We start from the raw sequence: 22,127 nt of genomic DNA on the forward strand, positions 1-22,127 counted from the left end.
GAGAGGTCAATGATACTGATTAACATGTCTAAATTTTTGTGGAATTCTGAGCTCACAAATGCAAATAAATTAAATACATTAAAAATCCTCTGGTATTTCTATTACAGGTTTATTGGTCCTATAATTTGACAGTTGAGTATATCCAAATAGATTTCCTTGGATCCTAAAGATCGTCTGCATCGTCAGGGTATCTTGTTAATGGTAATGCTTGACGGAGAGTTGGGGGGATTAGATTCACATACAGTTAATCTCCAGGTAGTGGTGTGGACCGTCATTTTTCTGTTAGAGTAAGTTCCTTAGGGTAATCTTGGTTCCTTCCTTTTTCTGGATTTAAAAACCACATCAAACCCACTACCAATTCGGACTCATTTTGACCCTGAAGGGCAGGGCAGAGGTACTCCGCAGGGGCTCTGAGGCTGTAGATTTTCACAGCAGCCGACTGCCTCCGCTGTCTCCTCAGCAGGGCTGGTGGGTTTCAGCTGTCAGTCTTTCTGGTAGCAACCCAGAGCTTAAACCATTGTGCCACCAGGTTCTGTCGCTTTCACCCTAGCCATGTAAGCAGCCCAGTTGATGTATTTTTCAGTAGAAATAGAAGCCGTGAAAGAAAACTAGTTCTGAAAGTTGGGAATGTACCTGATTGTGCTAGATATTTTCTGTAACATCTGATTGCCAGGTGACTTTTTACTTACCCTATTTGGATATAAGGGTCTAAAAAATTCACTACAGCCCACGAGAAGTAGGCAGGCATAGAGCACCAGCAAGGACTCAAGAGGCCTGGACAGGCCCTGGCCTGAAGCCCTGGCTTGTGATGAATGGGGCCTCATGGTGTGTGTGTCCCCGGTGTGCTCAGCTGTCTAAGCAGCCTGGGTCTGTGTAGAGTTGCTCTGCATGGTGTCGTCTCCGGTGCCTCTCGGTTCACCTTCTGTGCCGTGTTTTGACTCTGCAGTCTACCCGGATGGGAGGGTCTGCATCTCCATCTTGCATGCCCCCGGAGACGACCCCATGGGCTACGAGAGCAGCGCTGAGAGGTGGAGCCCCGTGCAAAGCGTGGAGAAGATCCTGCTGTCGGTGGTGAGCATGCTGGCAGGTATGGAGCCTGGCACACCCGCCCTTTCCTGTCGGTAGTCAGGTTTCCTCAGTGCAAAGCGTGGAGAAGATCCTGCTGTCGGTGGTGAGCATGCTGGCAGGTATGGAGCCTGGCACACCCGCCCTTTCCTGTCGGTAGTCAGGTTTCCTCAGGGACGGGTCCGTAGCCGCTCCTTGTCTCCTGTCACTAAGATTTATTTTCATTAATTGTTAACTAATTTATACCACTTTATTTTCTGCTTTTTCGTGTAATGGCACTGTAAGCATGGTGTTCATAATTCTCACCAAGGTTACAGATGGCCCAATGTTGTACATCCTGCTGTTGACCACAGGGAAATTGTGTTGGTGTTGTCACTCTTCAGTGGACATTTGAGTGCCCTTTGTCCTGGGCACACAAAACTCAGTGTGACAGACCCCATCGTTAAGGCAAGGGGAAATTCTAACTGCCAGCATCCAGATTAGGACATGCTTTGGAAGCAGTGGGGTTCTGGTCCACCCCTGGAGGAATCCGGAAGAATACGTAGAGTTCATGAGGTGCAGGATGGAGAGAGCCTGGGCTGTGGCCTGAGGCTGTGTGGCTGGTACAGGGCACTGCCAAGAGCTCAGGAGGGCTGGCGCTCAAGCTGTGTGTAGGAAGGCCACCGGGTGCACAGAGGCTGCTGCGGAAGTGTGCGGAAGACTGAGCCCAGCCTGGCAAGCTGGGAAATCCCCGAGGGTTGGGGCACTCCCATTGCTCTACCCCAGTTGCTCCCGAGAGGATCTTCCTGCAGCACGTGGGGCACCCCCTCCCTTCCTGACCCCCCTCCCACGCGCCCCAGCTGCCAGGAGAAGAGCTGAAACTTGGGTCAGACTGGCCCATTGCAGAGCCGCCAGGAGAAGAGCTGAGACCTGGCCCAGAGGCTTCGTTTCTTGGTTGGACGCCTTTGGCAGGAGAGCGTGCAGGATTTGGGGTGTGCTGAGTAGGAATCCCTGCTATATGGGGTTTAGCTTGGTCAAGGACCTGGATGGAAGTAAAGGTCTGGGCATCATCTCTGGGTCAGGCTGATGGTGAGAGCCACAGGGTATGTAAGAAGGGAGGCTCACAAAGGGAGGGGGTGATGGAGAAGTTGAGGAAGAGAAAGGACCTGCAGAAGGCAGGGCAGCAGTAGCAGACTGCAGAGAGGCCAGAAAGCTGCCCCTGCGAGGGAGCTCCGTGGATGGGCTGCACCAGCCAGACCGCAGGCTCCCACGCAGTGGCTTGAGGTGGAGCGTGAAGTTGGGTTGGCTGTTGTGGAGGACAGGTGTTTAATAACACCGCGTACTGAAGGATAGGGAGGGCAAGCTCTGGGGAGGGCAGGTGGTTATTGCGCTTTTTAAAGTTTCTGCCAACTGGTTAGTTATACCATTCTAAAAGCTTTTGGCATACTTTTTTTTTTTAGTTCAGTGTGTTTTTTTTACCATTTTCCTGTCAGAGTATATGTCCTATTTTTTTACAGTTTTATTGATGCATATTGGTATATATCATACAATTCAGTAGTTCAGTCATATTAAGGAGCGTTATACAGTCACCACCACAATCCACTTTAGAACATTTTCGTCAATCTTGCACTCATGCTGTTAGCTCCTTATTTCTCTTCAGTCTCCCCTGACACAATCTCTCCAAGAATCTGTTAATTTAGTCACTGTCTCTAGATTTACCTATCCTGGATTTCATGTAGAGAAAATCCTATTAAAAAATCTTAAAACTAATAATAATGTAAAACAGAACAACTTCATTCAAAATGAAAGCAGAACATATCAAAAACTAGAACAAAGTTTAAAAAATCATTTTATTGGGGGCTCATACAGCTCTTATCACAATCCATACATCCATCGATTGTGTCAAGCACATTTGTATATATGTTGCCACCATCATTCTCAGAACATTTGCTTTCTACTTGAGCCCTTGGTATTAGCTTCTTTTTTCCTTCCCCTCCCTCCATCATGAACCCTTGATAATTTATAAATTATTATTTTGTCATGTCTTGCATTGTCCGATGTCTCCCTTCACCCACTTTCTATTGCCCGTCCCCCTAGGGAGCAGGTTATATGTAGATCCTTGTGATTAGTTTTCCTTTTCTAGCCTACTTTCCCTCTACTCTCCTGGTATCACCACTCTCACCACTGGTCCTGAGGGATTCATCTGCCCTGGATTCCCTGTGTTTCCAGTTCCCATCTGTGCCAGTGTACATCCTCTGGTCTTGCCGGATTTGTAAGGTAGAATTGGGATCATGATAGTGGAGGCGGGGGCAGGGGAGGAAGCATTTAAGAACTAGAGGAAAGTTGTTTGTTTCATGCTACTCTGTACCCTGACTGGCTCGTCTCCTCCCTGTGACCCTTCTATAAGGGGACGTCCAATTGCCTACAGATGGGCTTTGGGTCCACACTCCACACTCCCCCTTATTCACAAGATAGGATTTTTTTTGTTCTTTGATGCCTGATACCTCATCCCTTCAACATTGTGTGATCACACAGACTGGTGTGCTTCTTTCATGTGGGCTTTTTTGCTTCTCGGTGAGATGGTTGCTTGTTTAACTTCAAGCCTTTAAGACCCCCAGATGCTATATATCTTTTGATGGTCGGACACCATCAGCTTTCTTCACCACATTTGCTTACGCATCTGCTTTGTCTTCAGCTATTGTGTTGGGAAGGTGACCATCATGGAATGTCAGTTTACTATAACAAAGTGTAACTGGAACAAATTTGAAATGGGTCAAAAAATTTTTTTTCCAGTAAATTGTTTATTTATATAATCATTTAGGTGTTAAATTTTAGTCTAATTGCATCTTTAGTAATCCAATTTCCAGTGCATGATAACAAAGCTGATCACATCCCAGGTCCATGGTCAGAGAGGATTCCCTGGAGGCTTCATCCCCTGCCCTTTTCTTTTAACCTGAAACAACTTTAAAATGGGTCAAAAGGGAGACCAAATGATAATACCTTTAACCTAATTGGCGTCTTCCGTAATCGACTTTGCAGTGTTCTCTGTTTGATAACAAGGCTATTCACTGGAGGCATGATCTGTGTGTGGACCCTGTACATGGGTTTTGGGCCTCTCCCTGTCACCTGTAGCCTTCTGCAAATCCGGTGTTCACAATTTGAACTGTGACACCATTCCCTCCTTTGGATTTAGAGTCCATTCTTTACCCGAATATATATCCTCTGGACACTAAGCCATGTCCCCAGTGTTATCTTCTGTCCTTCCCCATGGCACCTGCTTGACCAGAGACCTGCCATGGCCTGTGCTCACCATGGCTTCCTGCTCTGGCTGCCTCCCTTGCCCAGCCTACCTTCACTCCACTATACCCCTGGGGTCTGCAGCCCATGGGCCTGTGGGAGGCATTTGCTGGGACCATGCAGGAAGTGGAGCATTCACGCTTGTGCTCCCTGCACCCCAGGCCGCATTCCTAGGCACTGTATCTGCAGAGAAGCCTGCTTTGATCCTACTCAGCCTGCCTCCCACCTCCCTGTTCTTCCCTCCTGGGCACTTTTCACAAGTCAGGTTGGAGTGAGAGTGTCTGTTGATTGGCTTATTGTCTGCCTGTCCCCTGTGGTGGTCCACCGCTGAAGATAGGACCTTGCTCCTGCCCTCCAGTGTGCACCTGGGCCCAGCACCAGACGCTGTGCACAGGAAATGCTGAGCCTGTCTGAGGGCTGCATGGCAGGGCAGACCAGGCTGCAAGGAGGGGTGGGCATTTTACTTGGGCTGCTTGGTGCTTGAGGAGCATACTCATTCTAGCAACCTTAGAAAGGAAGCCCGCACATGATGATGGTGTCTCTTGCTCTCTGGTTGGCCTGGCCATGCTAATACCGTTGCTGCTCTTTCCCCACACGCGTCATGGCGTGTAGGCATCACATCGCTCCAGTTGCCGTGCGTGGCGTTTCCAGAGCAGAGTGCAGACAGCTTGTATTGGTATTTGTAGACTCTTAGAGGTAGGGATTCTGGGAGTGGATCTTGGTGCCTGGGGAGGTACACCGGGTCCACTGGTGCCCCTGTGCCTTAGCCCTCTCTTTAGAGTCTTCTTCCTGCCTGCCTTCCTGGGCCACGTGTCTTGAAAGCTGTGTTAGGTGGAAGGAAGGTCCCGAAGAGGGGCTGGCCTCTGCTCCCCCTCACGGAGAGTGCTTCCCTCTCTTCCAGAGCCCAATGACGAGAGTGGCGCCAACGTGGATGCGTCCAAGATGTGGCGAGATGACCGGGAGCAGTTTTACAAGATCGCCAAGCAGATCGTACAGAAGTCTCTGGGGCTCTGAACGCCACTGGACACGCATGCACACACCAGGGAGCCCCCGCGTGCATGCGTGCACGCGCATGGACACCACCACCAGGCCGGCCCCGTGCTCCTCCTCGAGAGACCATGACAGTGACACTGCTAGCACCAAAAAGGCAAACTTGCAGAACCACCGCATCTGTTGTGTTCCCACCGCTCCCGTCCCGCATGGGCTTCTCTCCGAGAGGGCGGCCTAGGTAGGAAAATGGCAGCTGACTGCTGCGGCAAAGTATTCCACTCGCCCTGGGCAGGCTGTCGGCACCATCTTTAACCCCCCCACCCACCCAAACTCCACTGCCCCCCAGAGCTCAGGAGCCCCTGCCCTCGTGCCATGTGGAGGGTTCGGACATGCCAAACTCTCAGTGGATTAGACTCCACAGTGCTCCTTCCAAAGAAAGGTTCCTGCAGCAGAGACAGGGAGGGCCTGCCCGCCCCACTGGGAACACACGGCGCCGGCTTTGTTACTTCGTAGTGTACCAGCAAGCGCTTTCCCTCAAAGCGAAGTCAACCTTGTTGTGTATTACGAACTGGCACACAGAATCCTCTTGGGAAATACATACCGTCTCGTGTGTCAATGGCAAGTCAGGAACATAGAAATCGCTTGCTGTCCCTTGGGACCAGCAGCTCCTTTCTGCCCTGACTACTGCCTGGGCTTCCTGAGACCTGCCTGAGCCGCCCTGCTGAGATGGCCCCACCTACCCTCTGGGTGGGTGTGCACTTCACACCTGTGGTCTGGGCTTTGGCTGTCATCCGCGTGGATTGTGCACGGCAGTGGGCTCTGCCATTGTGGAAGTGGCCCAGGGTCCTAGACGCTGGGTGCCATTCGCCCTGTGGACAGCAGGGCTCGGCTCAGCTTTCTTCGCCACACACTCAGCAATAATGGCCCGTGTACCGCAGCACTGGGGCTCGGCCTGTCACCCAGGCTGTGTGCAGTGGGGGTTTCTACTTTGGAACAAACAAGGGTGGGTCTCCAAGCCGCCCCTTAGGCTTCCCTTGGCCTCTCCCCACGCTGGACCGAGTGGTCTGTTTAACTGACCTCACACACTCACCTTCATGGTGTTCACAGCTAAAGGGGCCCCATGGGCTTCTGTGGAAACCAGATCACTTCTCAGCAGGGCCCTGTTGGAAAGTGGAAGTTCAGCACGGCCTGTGGGCGGGGAGGGAGGGAGAGGTGCCTTAGCTAAAAGTGTGGCAGGGCTGTGAGACCAGAGCAGTCTTGGTGCGCAGCAGCAGGCGTGCTCGTCCACCCCATAGGGCGGGGGGCGGGGGAGCTCATGGGCAGGGCTTCTGTGGGGTACCCACCAGGCTTCAGGCTATCGTGGCAGGAGAGCAGCCATCTCCTTGGAAAACAAAGTATTTTTATTCATTTGTATTTATTACACGGAGAGGGAAGAATTCCAAATCCCATGCTGTCCTTATTCTAAGTGGTGGAATTGAATGACAATGTTGCAACAATAAAGCTCTTTTCCCTGTTACGAAGAAGCAGTGTGTTTGTCGTATTTTCATGTGCGTTCGCAGTAGCGGGAGGGTATCACCACCATGGCCCTGGGAAACGTGTGCCTGGCTGCTCGCCACCTGGACTCCAGAGCCGGGTTGCCTTCGTGACTGCATACTAAGTACCAGCTCATCCTGAAGCCTTGGGCCTGCTGATGTCCTCTTCATTTCCTGTTTTCTGTGGCTTAGATCCTTGGGTTTCTTAATTGGAGGCTTTTGACAGGATCCAGGAGGAAGTAAATTATGTTCTCACTAACCTCTAGATGACACCTCACATTTCCTCCATAAATATAGGCAATGATGGACAGTCAGATGAACAGCACATGTGACCTGGCCGTGCAGAAATCCGTGCAATTTTCCAACCACGCCTCTTAGCATTGGGTTATGGGTTGGGCTACTAACTGCAAGTTCGGCAGTTCAAATCCACCAGTTGAGGGGAGAAAGATGTGGCTTTCAACTCCCGAAGAGAGTTAGTCGCAGAAACACGGGCAGTTCTTCCTTGCCCTATGGAGTTGATGGGAGTCAGGATCAACTCAATGGCAGTGATATTTTGGTTTGGGTAATGGTGTGGTCGCTTCTCTGTGGTCCTGTGTGTGACTTCACTCATTAAAGAATGTCATTCACAGGCCATTGCTTGGACATCACCAGACACCAGGCCCCTGCACACAAGCCTGGTCCTTGTCTCCCACTTCCTCCAGCACTGTCGGTGCTGTGGGCCTTCCGAGGACACCTCAGCTCAGACTTCTAGGCTGTTCTTGTCCAGCAGTGTGCTTGCTGCCTTTGTTAAGTGTTTTTCAGCAGTCCTACGACCCTCTGGTGTGAGTCCATGTTGGGGATCCCTCCAACACCCCCCCCACCCGCTACAGCCCAAGGTTTGCTGATCGACTAGGGGGACTCACAGGACTCAGCATCTAGTGCTCACAGCCATGATTTCTTGTAGCAAGCAGACAGGGCAAAGTCGGCAAAGGGAGCAGACGTGAGTGCCTGGGGACAGCAGGTATAAGCTGTCAGTCCCCAGTGCAGTCACACGAGTGCGGTGACATGTGAAGTGTCTACCTGGACTTTCACTGGAAGCGGGTCACAGGCACCCCCTTGCCTGGCATGAACCCAGACTCCAGATCTCAGGAGGCAGGCCGCAACCATACTGCACACTTGGGCTCAGTGCACCTCACTCCTCACTTGGTGGTGTCCTTCCGGGGCCCAAGTTCCCAGAGCCCAGCTAGGAACATAGTAGAGGGTCTGCTGTGTTACCTTCTTGTTTTGGCACAGAATCTGCCCCTCTTGGAACTTTAAATTCGATATATTTTAAAATGTTTGCTTGCTGTGTGGCTTTTCATTGTTCTGGTTGTTAAGTTTGGTGACCCCCACCCATGGTATTGGTTTTCTGTAAGTGGCTCCTGTGACTTAATGTCCACCCTCGTTTCTGAGATGTCCTGTTTGCTCCCCTGACTTCTGGGAATGTGGGTAGAGAGCTGTCAAGGTGGTGGTGGGAGGTTTCTGGAATTGCCTTCTGCTATGGGGAGCTTCCTGCCCTTCCCATGAGACCAGTAGCTCCACTTGTGCATTAGCCTGGGGACAACCTTGGATGGTGCCTGCTGCTCAGCCTGATGGGTGAGGGGCTCACATTCACCCTCAGGTAGCCTGATGCCGTCAACGCCTCATCACACAGTCTCGTGTGCTTCTTCCATCTGGGCTTTGTTGCTTCTGAGCTAGAAGGCCGCTTGTTTACCTTCAAGCCTTTAAGACCCCAGACGCTACATCTTTTGATAGCCGGGCACCATCAGCTTTATTCACATTTGCTTATGTACCTGCTTTGTATTCAGCGATCATGTCAGTAAGGTGAGTATCATGGAATGTCAAATTAATAGAACAAAGTGTTCTTGCATTGAGGGAGTACTTGAGTGGAGGCCCAATGTCCATCTGCTATCTTAATACTAAACCTATAAATATATGCACATAGATCTATTTCCCCATCATCATATATAAATATATGTACATATGTACATGCCTGTATGTAGACCTCTATAAATGCCCTTTGCCTCCTAGTTCTTTCCTCTATTTCCTTTTACTTTTTTCCTGCTATCATGCTCAGCCTTCATTGGGTTTCAGTAAATCCTCTTGGTTACATTGCCCTTGATCAAGCCCTACCAGGCCTCCTACACCCTCCTCACTATTGATTTTAGATCACTTGTTGTTCCCTTGTCCCTGGGTTTGTTAACACTCACATCCTTTCCCCCTGCTGCCCCTTCACTCATGTCCCCCCGTTGTTTTCTCCAGATTGTTTATCCTGCTTATCTAGGTAGACATGCAGAGACAATAATATGCACAAAACTAAAAGAAAAACAACAACAAAAATAAGTAAAAGAAAAAAAAAACAAAAAACATGAACCCCCCCCCCTCCAAAAAAAGAGCCTGTAAATAGTTCAAGGTCTGTTTGTTGACCTTTAGGAGTATTTTCCAGTTGAGTCTGATGGGGTGCCATGCCCTGGACCCCAAATCTCTTTTTGGTATTCCCTGGGGACTACCTTGCTCTGCTCCCCTTGCTGTTCTTTTGCACGCCCTAGTGTTTCGCCTCTGTGTGGTGGGGTCAGATTGGGCACAATTCCTGCACTGTGTCTCCAGTGTTGACCCCGTACTGCTATGGGTCAGCGAGGGCCGAGTTGCGGCGTTTTTGCAGTTTGGCATCTGGATCAGATGACTTGCTACATTTCCCACATAATGAGTGGCTGTGATGCTGCTGCTCTTGGCCTTAGGGCTCAGAGTTCCCTTCGCAAAGCGAGTCCACTCTGGTTTAGACAGAAGGAATGCCCAGGATTGCCCTCTGTGTGCCTTGCACCCTGAATCATGGCTGGGCTCCGGGGCTGTGCTGGCAGCTGCCGTGTGCATGCATCCAAGCTGCAGTGCACCTGAGCCCTTCTCCCTGGGTCAGGCAGGCAGAAGCCACCCATCCAGCTGCGAGAAGTGGGGAGAGGAGGTGGGGATTCTGCCGAAGGACAAGGAGGGCAATGTCCAGGTGAGTTGGGGTGGCCACAGAGCATAGAACTGGGACAAGTTGCTTGTACCTGATTGGTTCATAGAGGCCTGTTCTAAGAGAGCTGCCCCCGACCGTCTGAGATCCCTCTCCATCCCCAAGTCTGCACGTGAGTGAGGTGTGTCTGAGCACCTCTGTTCCTGAGCAGCCTTCCCCATCTCTGTCACAGCATCTCTGCAGGTGTCTCTGCCTGTGCATGTCTGGTCACTGGAACCCTAGGGTCCAGCTGGGAGCCCCAGGGCACATCTCTTCAGGCCGCTTTGCTCCCGTGCATCCCTTGGAGAAGAGGGTTCTGGAGCCTCGAACGTCTCGCTTTTCCTTCCTCCTTGCTGACTGGTGTCAGAGAGCTAGAGGCAGAGGCGGCTGCAGTCAAGGGGCCCCTCTGCACTTCCTGTGCGCCCAGGCTCCTCACTTGGATGGAGGTTAGGGGGCTGGCTGAGAGGCTGCCGGGCTGGGGAGTGGGTTCTTGGGGGACCAGAGGCCTGGAAGGAGGCACTCCCCAAAGCCGTAGGAGCCACATATTTATTTCACCCTGGTGCCCAGCAACCTGCCTCTCGCTACCGACCCCGTGTCTGCCTTCAGTGAGTCCCTGGGTGCATTGGCTGCCTCTCTAGCGGGTTCAGTGAGCCTAGCCACCTGGTGCCCCAAATGCTCAGTGGGGGTTCTACTCCAAGGTGTTCCTCAGAGTGGCAGTCCTGCCCACATGCTGGCGGGACCCCCAGGCTAGCGCATACGGGCACAGACCCTTCCCCTGGATGCTGCGGTGACCAACCAATCGCACAGTGGCACTGAGCCTGCCCCAGCTCCAGCTCAGCCCGGACTCTGTGCTGATGGCTCCCGTCCACCCCTAGGTTGGCAGAAAGAGGTTGGGAATCACTGAACAGGTTCCTTTCAAGTCGTGTGCGCGCGTGTGTGTGCGAGCGTGTGTTCAACATTCTGGCAAAGGACCTGACGTTGGAACCGATTCAGATGGAAACAGGAGACGTGGAGGAATTGTCTTCTGCTAATGGCTCTTTGAAATCCTGGATAATGTACTAAACGAGTTGGAACCACATGAAACAGCTGCAGCTTCAGGGCAGAACAGACTTGGGGATTCTCACCGGTTTCTCCCTCTTGGGCCAGTTCTGACGGGGTGGGGTTGCTAAGCAGAGGGGCGAGACGGGCAGGAAGCCCCTGTGGCTTTTGGGGCAGGCCTAGTGGCAGTGGGCACATGAGCACACTGGCGCCTGTCTTGCCAAGGAGCATGCAGAAGGCGCAGGAGGTTGAGGCATCTGAGGCTCAGGCCTTCCATGCCTTCCACAGCACTCTTCTGCCCTGCTCCTTGGCACCACCGTGAGCCTGCCTGCAGGGCTGAACCCGGGGAGGATTCAGGATAGCTGACAGGCCTTTTGGCACAGGTACGGGTGGGCTTTTAGGGTCTGGCAAGGGGTGGTGGGTTCAAGTTGAAGGGCGACAGCTTGGCAGTTTCTCAGAAAGTTGACTGCAGAGCTGTATCCTATGAACCAGCCCCTCCAATGCTAGCACACAGCCCACAGACGTGAAGGCAGGAATGCACACAGACAGGTCTGTACGTGGACGCGGCTGCCGCAGCAGCAAGAAGGTGGAGACAACCCAGTGTCCGTCCACGAATGGTAAGACAATGTGCTGTAGTTGTCCCACAGAACAGGAACTCGTGCTACAACATGGACAGCTTTTGAAACCATCATGCCGAGTTGCTTAGCTTCTTACCGTGTTTAGTTGTTCAGAAATTAGTTGCAAAAGGACAAATTCTGTGGGATTTCACTTCCTAAGAGAGAAGCAGCGATATGTTTTTAGCTGCCCTGAAGTCGATTCCAGCACGGAGCCCCGTGCTACCCCGTGGAGAACCGAACTGTTCTGTGGGGGTTTCAAGGCTGCGACCTTTTGGACGCAGACCACCAAGCCTGTCTTGAGGTGCTTTCTGGGTAGGTTCAAACTGCCAACCTTTCGTATAATAGTCAAGCCGGTTTGTGTCACCCAGGGATTCTGCTCCGAGAAGAGCAATCCACAGACCTCCATCATGACTAGCAATTACCAGGGGCTGGAAATGAAGCCCTGGGCATGTGGCAGTTACATGTTGGACTGGGTTGACAGTTCAAAACCACCAGCAGCTCCCAGGGAGGAAGATTGGGTTTTCTTTTTATAAAAATCATTTTATTAGGGACTTATACAACCTCATACAACTCTCATCACAATCCATACATACATCAATTGTGTAAAGTACATTTGTACATTCATTACCCTCATCCTTCTTAAAACATTTACTCTTCACCTAAGCTCTTGGCATCAGCTCCTCATTTTTTCCCCGCCCTCCCTCATGAACCCTTGATAATTTATAAATTATTATTTTGTCATATCTTGCACTGTCCGATGTCTCCCCTCACCCACTCTTCTGTTGTCTGCCCCCCAGAGAGGAGGTCACATGTAGATCCTTGTAATTGGTTTCCCCCTTCCAACCCACCCTCCTTCCACCCTCCCAGTAACGCCACTCACACCACTGGTCCTGAAGGGATCATCTGTCCTGGATTCCCTGTGTTTCCAGTTCCTATCTGTCCCAGTCTAGCCAGATTTGTAAGGTAGAATTGGGATCATGATAGTGGGGAAGGAGGAAACATTTAAGAACTAGAGGAAAGTTGTATGTTTCATTGTTGCTACGTCGCACCCTGACTGTCTCGTCTCCTCCCCGAGACCTTCTGTAAGGGGATGTCCAGTGGCCTACAAATGTGACACTGGACTCCACTCTGCACTCCCCCACTCATTCACATGATATGATTTTTTGTTCTGATGATACCTGATACCTGATCCCTTCGACGCCTCGTGATCGCACAGGCTGGTGTGCTTCTTCCATGTGGGCTTTGTTGCTTCTGAGCTAGAGGCCGTTTGTTTACCTTCAAGCCTTTAAGACCTCAGATACTATACCTTTTGATAGCCGGGCACCATCAGCTTTCTTCACCACATTTACCTATTCACCCGCTTTGTCTTCAGCAGTTGTGTGGGAAAGGTGAGCATCATAGAATGCCAATTTAATAGAAGAAAGTGTTCTTGCGTCGAGGGAGTACTTGAGTGGAGGCCCAATGTCCTTCTGCTACCTTAATACCAAACCTATAAATATAGGCACATATATCTATTTCCCCATCCTCACATATAAATATATTTGCATATGTACATGTCTTTATGTAGACCTCTATAAATGTCCTTTGCCTCCTAGCCCTTTCCTCTATTTCCTTTGACTTTCCTTTTGTCCCACTGAAGATTGGGTTTTCTACTCCCGTAAACAGGTGCAGTCTCGGAAGCCCACAGGGGGTCGCTGTGAGTTAACCACTGACTCGGTGGCAGTGAGTGAGGGGTTGGAAGGAAGATCAGGGGAGTTTTTACATCTTGTGGGCTAATGGTGAGGGAATGTTTTGGAAAAGGACCACAAGAGTGGTTGTACAAAGGGGCAATGTCCTCAAGGTCACTGAATTATCCATGTAGAACTTCTTGAGATGGGCTGTTTTATGTGCATTTCCACCACAATGAACAGATCAGTGATTTTGGGGATGTTACATTGCACAATACATGGAGTATTTTTCAGGACATCAAACTGCATCAGCCAGCCACCCCCACCCCCCTGCTGGGCAGCCACACTGTTTTGGCATGGTCTGAGTGTGTAGCCACCAATCAAAAAGCCAACCTCACTGCCATCCAGTCGATGCTGGCTCCTAACAACACTATAGGGCAGGGTAGAACTGCCCCTGCGAGTTCCCGAGGCTGGAGCTGTTTGTGGGAGTAGAAAGCCTTGTCTTTATCCCACAGAGACACTGGAGTGTCCAAATGTGGACCCTGTGGATCGCAGCCCAAGGTGTAACCATGATGCCACCCACCGAGGCTCCTCCTGGTGTGGAGCGCAGTGCGGGGAAAGGACAGGAACCAGAGCAGCACAGTCTGGCCGCCAGCTTTGGTACCACCTCTCTGCTCCTGCAGGGGCTGCTGGGTGGCTGGGCATGTGACCTGACCCTCGGGAGCCAGGGCATGTGCCTTTGGCCAGGCCTGCCTAGGGGAGACCCTGGGCTGGGTCGGAGATGCCCCAGCCCCCAGGCCCACAGAGCTCCATCCAGGGTAGGACTTCCAGGGCATGGCAGGTGGAGTTAGAAGCTTATGCTGGCTGCTCTCTGGCCCTCATGGGGCTGGAGACCCTGGGAAGTACCCTAACTTCCATCACCCCAATTCTTTGTGAAATGGGGTACTGAGTCTGCAGCTGCTAGCTTCACGCTGAATAGAGCTCTAAGCAGGGATGGAGGGCCTGGCAGTGCTTAGCAATCCAAGCCAGTGCTGGGGCCTTGGTCTGGGTGAGAACTTAGCCCAGTGGCATGGGATAGGGAGCCTAAGGCTCTATACCTCTCCAGAAATCCTAGAATCCCCCTGTCAATGGTTACCCTTGCCGGCAGCTTCTGGCAAGAAACTGGAAAAAAGAAAAAAAGTGCCCACATTCAACTAGTGGGCTTGTGGTTTGGCTCTATGTCGGTCCTTTCACAGCACTGCTCATTGCTGAGAGGCTCTGTCCCAAGGGACCTGAGCACTGTTTGAAGACATCTGTGGTTGGCAGAGCTGAGGGTGCCCTACTGGCATCTAGTGGGTGGGGGCGGGATGCTGCTGACCCTTCTGCAGGGCATAGAATGTCCTACCACAGAGAACTCTCCTGCTCTGGTGCCAGCCATGCCAGGCAGATCCTTGGGTTAGCACCACCTGCTGGAAAGCCATTGCCCATCCCCCCCGCCCCTGCCGCCGCCCCACTGTCAGACTTCCCATTCAGAGAATTCAGGACTGGGCCTTACTGGGTGTGGTGTGGCCTGTAAGGTGGCAAGTGGGGACAGCTCAGGGAGTGGTCGAGGGGCCTGAGACAAGCCCACTGTCTCCTGTGGGACAAGGAGGCATGGGGCAAGCACAACCCTGCTCACAGGCTCTCCTCCTGGGGTCCCAGCTCTTTCCCACACGTTCACCTGCTGCCTGTGCAGCTGCAATCAGCTGGCATCTTGGCCACAGAGCTGACTGCGGGGGTTGGGGGGCGCCTGACTGAGTGTAAGTGAGCCCGCTGCCCTGTGTTCAAGTCCCATCTTGGGGTCTGACATGCTCTCCTTTCTGTGGTTGATGTGGAGGGCGGCCTGAGGTTCCCCTTCTCCTATCAGCCCCCGGAAGGCCTGCTAGGCCTCTGATGATTACTGGGAGGGCATCCACAGAGTATTTATCTAGATCACTGAGAGGTTTAGTGTCCCCTTCCACGTTGCATCTCTCTCAGGGAAATACACATTTCGGGTTCTCAATAGACGCCGTTGGTCTGAGTGAGTCCTCCGAGGGCCTCAGTGTCGAGGTAATGGTCGCTTGATTAAATGAATTGGGAGGATTTTCCCCCTTGACATTCTCTGAGAGTAAGTGTATTGTTCCTTCTTTCAATGTTGGCCAAATGGACCAGTGTGACCTTGGAGCCTGCAGTGTTCTGTGGTGGTTCCTCTTCTGTAATTGGGATGGGGCTATTCAGTTGATTTGTTCCTTTTAAAATGAGTTTTGGTAGTTTGGGTATTTCAAGAAATTGCCCACTGCACCTAACTCATCCAGTGCCTTGTCTTAGAATGTGAAATTTGGAAACCAAGCAGCAGGAGCATTACTTGGAAAGTATGGCTTTGGTGATAGAAACAAAGCTAGAGATGGAGTGGTAGAAATGTTGGTAGAAATGACTTCCTCATCACAAATACCATTGTTCAAGAGCACAAATGGCAGCTATACCCAGCGGAGAAACGTGCTATCAGCAGCTAGCACCAGGCCAGGGGCCGACCGTGAATAGACTCACATGTAAGTTCAGCTGAAGCTGAAGAAAGTTGAAACACATCCATGAGAGCCAAAATACAGCCTCCAACACCCTGTCCTTGCATTTCAGGAACAGCTCAAGAACAGATTCTATGCATCAACCACGAGTGACAGAAGACCCGATGAGCTATGAGAGAACATGAGGACATCATACGGGAGGAGAGCAAACGGTCCTTAAAAAGACAGGGAAGAATGTCAGAGATTTAGAAATGTGCCCTTAACTGTAGAGCAGCTACAGAAAATGGAAGAAATAATGAAGTAAAAGAGCTGAACAGACAGTTCCAAATGGACACTCTAGAAGACAAAGCATTGCACCAGAATGTGCAAAGACCTACAGTTAGAAAACCAGAAAATAAGAACACGCTCCGTACATCTTAAACTGCAAGAATTATCAACAACAACAACAAAAATTCAAGCCTGGTTTCACAATACTGAAACATTCTATGGGTAAAATATTAAATTATCCAGGAAGCATCCAAAGAAGATGGAAATAGTGAATGAAGGGGAAGTGCAGAGTGGAGACCCAAAGCCCAAGTGTCGGCCACTGGAGATCCCCTCACAGAGGGGTTTAGGAGAGGAGATGGGGCAGTCAGGGTGCGAGGTAGTACCGATGAAGAACACAGCTTTCCCCCAGGTCCTGGATGCTTCCTCCCCTCAACTACCATGATCCGAATTCTACCGTGCAGGGCTGGATAGGACAGAGGCTTTACACTGGTGCATATGGGAGCTGGAGGCACAGGGAATCCAGGGTGGACGATACCTTCAGGACCAAGGGTGTGAGGGGCGATACTGGGAGAGTGGAGGGTGAGTGGGTTGGAAAGGGGGAACTGATTTAAAGGATCCACATGTGACCTCCTCCCTGGGAGATGGATGGCAGAGAAGGTGGGGAAGGGAGACTCCGGATAGGGCAAGATATGACAAAATAACAATCTATAAATTATCAAAGTCTCATGAGGGAGGGGGGAGCGGGGAGGGAGGGAAAAAAAAAGAGGACCTGATGCAAAGGGCTTAAGTGGAGAGCAAATGCTTTGAAAATGATTAGGGCAAAGAATGTACGGATGTGCTTTATACAATTGATGTATGTATATGTATGGATTGTGATAAGAGTTGTATGAGCCCCTAATAAAATGTAAAAACAAACAAACAAAAATCAACAAAGAAGATGGAAAGATGGAGCAGAGATTCAAAGCCCATCTGTAGACAGTGAAACAATCTCCCCACAGAGGGCCCACAGGGGAGGGATGAGTACAGGGTGCAGTAAAGCATTGATGAAACACACTATATTCCTCTGGCTCCTTGAGTCTTCCTCACCCCCCACTACCATGACCCCAGTGCTGCTTCTCAATTCAGACTAGGCTGGAATATGTACACAGGTATAGATAAGAGATGGGAGCTCACAACACATAGGAACAGGAGTGGGAATAGTGATACCAGTAGGGTAGGGGAGGGGGAGGAAGAAAGAGGGAACCAATCACAATGATCGACACATAACCATACACCCTTCTGCAGGGGGAAGAGAGACAGCGGTCGGTGTGAGATATAAAAATAACAATGTACAATCTATCAAGGGGTTATGAGGGTGGGGTAGGGGAGGGAGGGGGTAAAAAGAGGAGTTGATACTAAGGGTTCAATAGAAAGTAAATGTCTAGAAAAGAATGAAGGCAACATATGTACAAATTCACCTGATGCAAGCAATGTATGGATTGTGACGAGTCGTAAGAGTCCCCCCCCAAAAAAAAGAGTCCCCCCCAAAATAAAAAAAGCAAAAACCCCCAAACAAAAAGAAGATGGAAAGAATACAGCATCACTGTACCAAAAAGAACTAGTCGACTTTCACCTATTTAACAGGTGGCATATGATCAAAACTAATAGTACTGAACACAGAAGGCCAAGTTGTGTTGAAGGCATTAGGCAAGAACAAGGCTCCAGGAACTTGTAAACACCAATTGAAATCTTTCAACAAGCTCATAAAGCACTAGAAGTACTCACTCGTCTGTGTCAAGAAATTTGGAGACAGACTTAGCCAACTGACTGGGAGAGCTCCATATTTGTACCCATTCCAAAGACAGGTGACCCACAGAATGTGAAAATTGTACAACAATGTCATTGATCTCACATGCAAGTACAATTTCACTGAAGACCAACAATGGTTGCAGCAGTAGATTGACAGGGAGCTGCCAGAGATTCAGGTTGGATTCAGAAGTGGACATGGAACAAGGGATATCATTCTGATATCAGACTTTAATAGGAAGCAGAGAATATCAGAAAGATGCTTACTTGTGTTTTATTGACTCTATGTGGATCACAGCAAACTATGGATAGCCTTGAGAGGAATGGGAATTGCAGAACACTTGACTGTTATCACGTGGAACCTATATGTGGATTAAGAGGCAGTTGTGCATGCAAACAAAAAGCGACTTCTTCATGGTTTAAAACCAAAAAAGGTATGCATCAGGGTTGTATCCTCTCACCATGCTTATTTAATCTATACGCTGAGGAAATAATCCGAGAGGCTGGACTATATGAAGAAGAACAGAGAATTGGAGGAAGGGTTATTAACCACCTGAGATATACAATTGACATAGCTTTGCTTGCTGAAAGTAAGGAGGACTTGAAGCACTTGCTGATGGAGACCAAGGGTTGCCACCTTCAATATGGATCACAACTCAATGTAAAGAAGGCCAAAGCCTGAGAACTGGACCAATAGACACTATCATGATAAACAGAGACAAAAATTGAACTTGTCAGGGACCCACAGACCATGCTCATGGAAGCAGCCGCCAAGAGATCAAACGACACCACGCAGTGGGCGAATCTGCTGCACAGACTTGCTTGCGGTATTGACACGCAAAGATGTTACTTTGAGGACTACGATGGGCCTGACCCCAGGCCATGGTATGTTCAGTAACCTCATGTGCGTGGGAGAGCTGGACAATGAATGAGGAAGAACAAAGACGAATTGATGTGTTTGAGTTATGGTGCAAGCCAAAAATATTGCAAGTACCATGAACTGCCAAATCAACAGACAGATGTGTCGTGGAAGAAGTACAGCCGGAAGAGAGGATAGCAAGACCAACTCTCCCATATTTTGGACATGTTCTCAGCAGAGACAAGTCCTTGGGAAAGGACATCCTGCATGGGAAGGTAGAGGGGCAGTGAGAAAGACGATAACCCTCAAAAAGATGGATTGACCCAGTGGCTGCGACAATGGGCTCAACATGACGATTGTGAGCATGACACAGGCAAGGCGATGGTTTGTTCTGTTGTACGTTGGGTCACAATGAGTTGATGGCAGAGAGTTTTAAAAAAATGTCTATTTCAAAATATTTTCTGATTACCTTTGAGACTGCTTCCTTAAGCCATAGATTATTTGAGAGTGTTTTATTTACCGTGTAAATACTTGGAATTTTCTCAATATCTTTTTTTAAATACTTTTATTGGGGGCTCTTACAGCTCTTATCACAATCCATGCATTCCTCCAGTGTGTCAAGCACATTTGCACATATGCTGCCATCATCATTTTCAAAGCATTCTCTTCCCTTGAGCTCCGGATATCAGCTCTCCATTTCTTCCCCCTCCCTCTCCCACCTTCCCTCCCTCCTTCATGAACCCTTGATAAGTTATAGCTTATTATTTTCATATCTTACATCATCCTCTGTCACCCCTCACCCACTTTTCTGTTGTTCATGCCCCTGGGAGGGGGTATAGATTGATCCATGTGATCGATTCCCCCTTTCTCCCCCTCCCCTCCCCATCTTTTTGTTATTCTTCTTTACTTTCAGTCTGTTCTGGTCAGGAACATGCTTAAGCAATTTCTTTTGTTTCTTCCAAATCTTACTTATGGTGAATGCTCCACTTGCTCCCTGAGCTAGCTGTTGGATTTTTCCTTGACGCACTGGCGTTGTCAGGCATGCGAATTGCTTTCCAGTCTTGTTCCTGACAATACCTTTGCTGGTGGTGCAGTGGATTCAGTCCTGTACTGCCACCCGCAAGGTTGGAAACTCAAGCTTTACCTGTCACTTCCGAGGAGAAAGATGAGGCTGTCTGCGCCTAGGAAAACTGATCATCTTGGAAACCCTAAGGAATAGTTCTACTCTGTCCTATAGGATCCGTATGAGTCAGAATAGAGTCCATGATGCACAGTTAGGGTTGCTGTGTTCTCTTAGGGACTTGCCCTATATTGGTGTCTTTCTGTGTGCTGACTCCAAATCGAAATTTGCTTTCTGTCACCAACTGCAAATGCAGTACTTTCTCAGACCCTCACCACCAGAGCTAGGGCAGAGCTCAAGTTAAAGGACACAGTCCTCCAGAGAACAATGTCTGTCCTAGACTTCAGCCACCAGACCCAAGCGGTGGGTCCTCTTGACACCCTCCTGATGACCTGCTCGCTATGAAGTTGATGTTCTCCACAACCCCCCAGGAAGCCAACTATAAAACGAAGGGTCCCGTGTCACCCTCACGTCTGACCTACTGTCTATAAGTTCGAGCGTTTCCTCTAACTCCTCATGATGCCAACCATAGGTTCAGAGATTGCTAAATCTTGCTCACTTGGGATCTGGCAACAAATGTGGGGTACCCATCACCCTCTCCAGGTTGATAATAGTAAGACACATATAACTCAAGGAAGAATTGTGCTTATGATCACAGATTTATTATAGCAGAAAGGATACAAATGAAGCGGTGCATAGGGTGCAATCTAAGGGTCCCCAACGGGAAGCTTCCATGTCTCAAAAAGGCATGTACTGCCCTCCATGCTCTACTCTCCGTGTGCACTGATTCGATCACCAACTGGGAAGCCCACCGAGGCAGAGTGGCTATTTTTTAGTGGGATTTCATTGAATTAGGATACTAAATGATTGCCTAGATGGTTGAATTCCGCCGCCAGCCCCCTTCTCCTGAGGTTGGGCTGATATCAAGCCGTGAGTCATTCAGGATTGGCCAGTACCCAAGCAGGAGTCATCTCACTGCCTTCATCTGTCAGGTGTGGTCTGGAAGCCCTCCATGAATAACAGCAGCTCCAATCACGGGGAGATCTCCGGGTTCAGCAGCGATCGTTCAAGAACCGAGGACAAAGCCCACATTCTTGGAGTGAGTGTGATGGCTTACCCCATACGACTTATTAATCATTATATAATGCCCTCATTATCCCTAAAACCGTTTCCTTGTTCTGAAATCTACTTTCTGATATTGATATTGCCATTTCAAGTCTCTTTTAGTCAATATTTATATGGCATAACTTTTTATGTCCTTTTACATGTATCTATTTCTACGGCAGTTTTGCTTTGCATAGGAAGACAACTGACATATCACACATGAAATAAGCCACCCAAAATTGCTCCCCATAATTTGTATGTGCTCTCTTTGATGAAAACATTTACTGTATCCTAACAAACATAGTATAACTTATGTATGGGTACAGAGTATAAACTTATTTTTTTTCCTGTTTAGAATAGAATGTTTCTTCGAAGCAAGGATAACGGGACTTTGTTTCATCTATTCTGGACACGTTATCAGGAGAGACGAGTCCCGGAAAGGGCCGTCCTGCCTGGTAATGTGGAAGGTCAGGGAAAAAGAGGATTGACATTAAGTAACAGTGATGGCGAGGAGGGTGCAGGGCCAGGCAGGGTTTGTTCTGCTGTCCATACGATGAGAACCAACTCAGCAACACGGCACAACAGTGCATGGCATTCCAGTTAGAGTGGCTTTCTTTCTTACAGCCAATGTGTACTTGGGTCTGTTTGGGGGGAAAAGACCCCCAGTTCAACCATTTTTATAAAGACTCCTTTATGAAGTCTTGCTTAAGAATACTCATATACTCTGTGTAAGAAGCAGATTTAAAAATAGTCTCAGAATAGATGCTTACTAAAGAGACACCGTAGAATTAGGAATAGTTTCTCTATGGAAGGAGGGTCGCATGATTGCTTTGAGACCAGATGCCCTCAGTTTTGTAACTGTTACCCAGATATCAGCCAATCACTGAATTCTTGTCAAAGTTCCTTGTCTTCTCCCACCAATCGAATGTACCTCCATCTGAATTTTGTGATCATTATCTAGTTATAAACAACATCTTGATAAAAAAGAAAGATTAAGTTGTCAAGGATTTCATTACACTTGGGTCTGCAGACAACACGCATGGAAGCAGCAGCAATTGGCAACTCTGCTCTTGAAGACCCCTTTAAAGTCTCACAGAGCTACGTGTCATTTTGAGGGCTAAAGCAGACCTAACTGGAAACAGTATTTTTTAATAACCTTATATGCATGTAAAAGCTAGGCAGTGAACAAGGAAGAGAGCAGAAGAATGGATGCAGTCCAGTTATGGTGTTGGTGAAGGACATTAGAAACACTGCGAACTGCCCAAAGGGCAAACAAAT

At 49.4% G+C, this 22,127-nt stretch overlaps 1 protein-coding gene across 1 annotated transcript in view; it reads left to right on the forward strand.

Moving 5' to 3' along the window:
- Nucleotides 1-6,854, forward strand: part of UBE2G2 (ubiquitin conjugating enzyme E2 G2) — a 43,757-nt gene extending 36,903 nt beyond the window's left edge. Inside the window, exons 5-6 of the mRNA XM_075542208.1 lie at nucleotides 947-1,087; nucleotides 5,243-6,854. Of these exons, the coding sequence (XP_075398323.1) occupies nucleotides 947-1,087; nucleotides 5,243-5,355 (254 nt within the window). The 3' untranslated portion in view covers nucleotides 5,356-6,854. The remainder of the gene's footprint in view (nucleotides 1-946; nucleotides 1,088-5,242) is intronic.
- The last annotated feature ends 15,273 nt before the right edge of the window (nucleotides 6,855-22,127 follow it).

This window comes from Tenrec ecaudatus, chromosome 2 (assembly GCF_050624435.1).
Source record: "Tenrec ecaudatus isolate mTenEca1 chromosome 2, mTenEca1.hap1, whole genome shotgun sequence".
Lineage (NCBI taxonomy): Eukaryota > Metazoa > Chordata > Mammalia > Afrosoricida > Tenrecidae > Tenrec > Tenrec ecaudatus.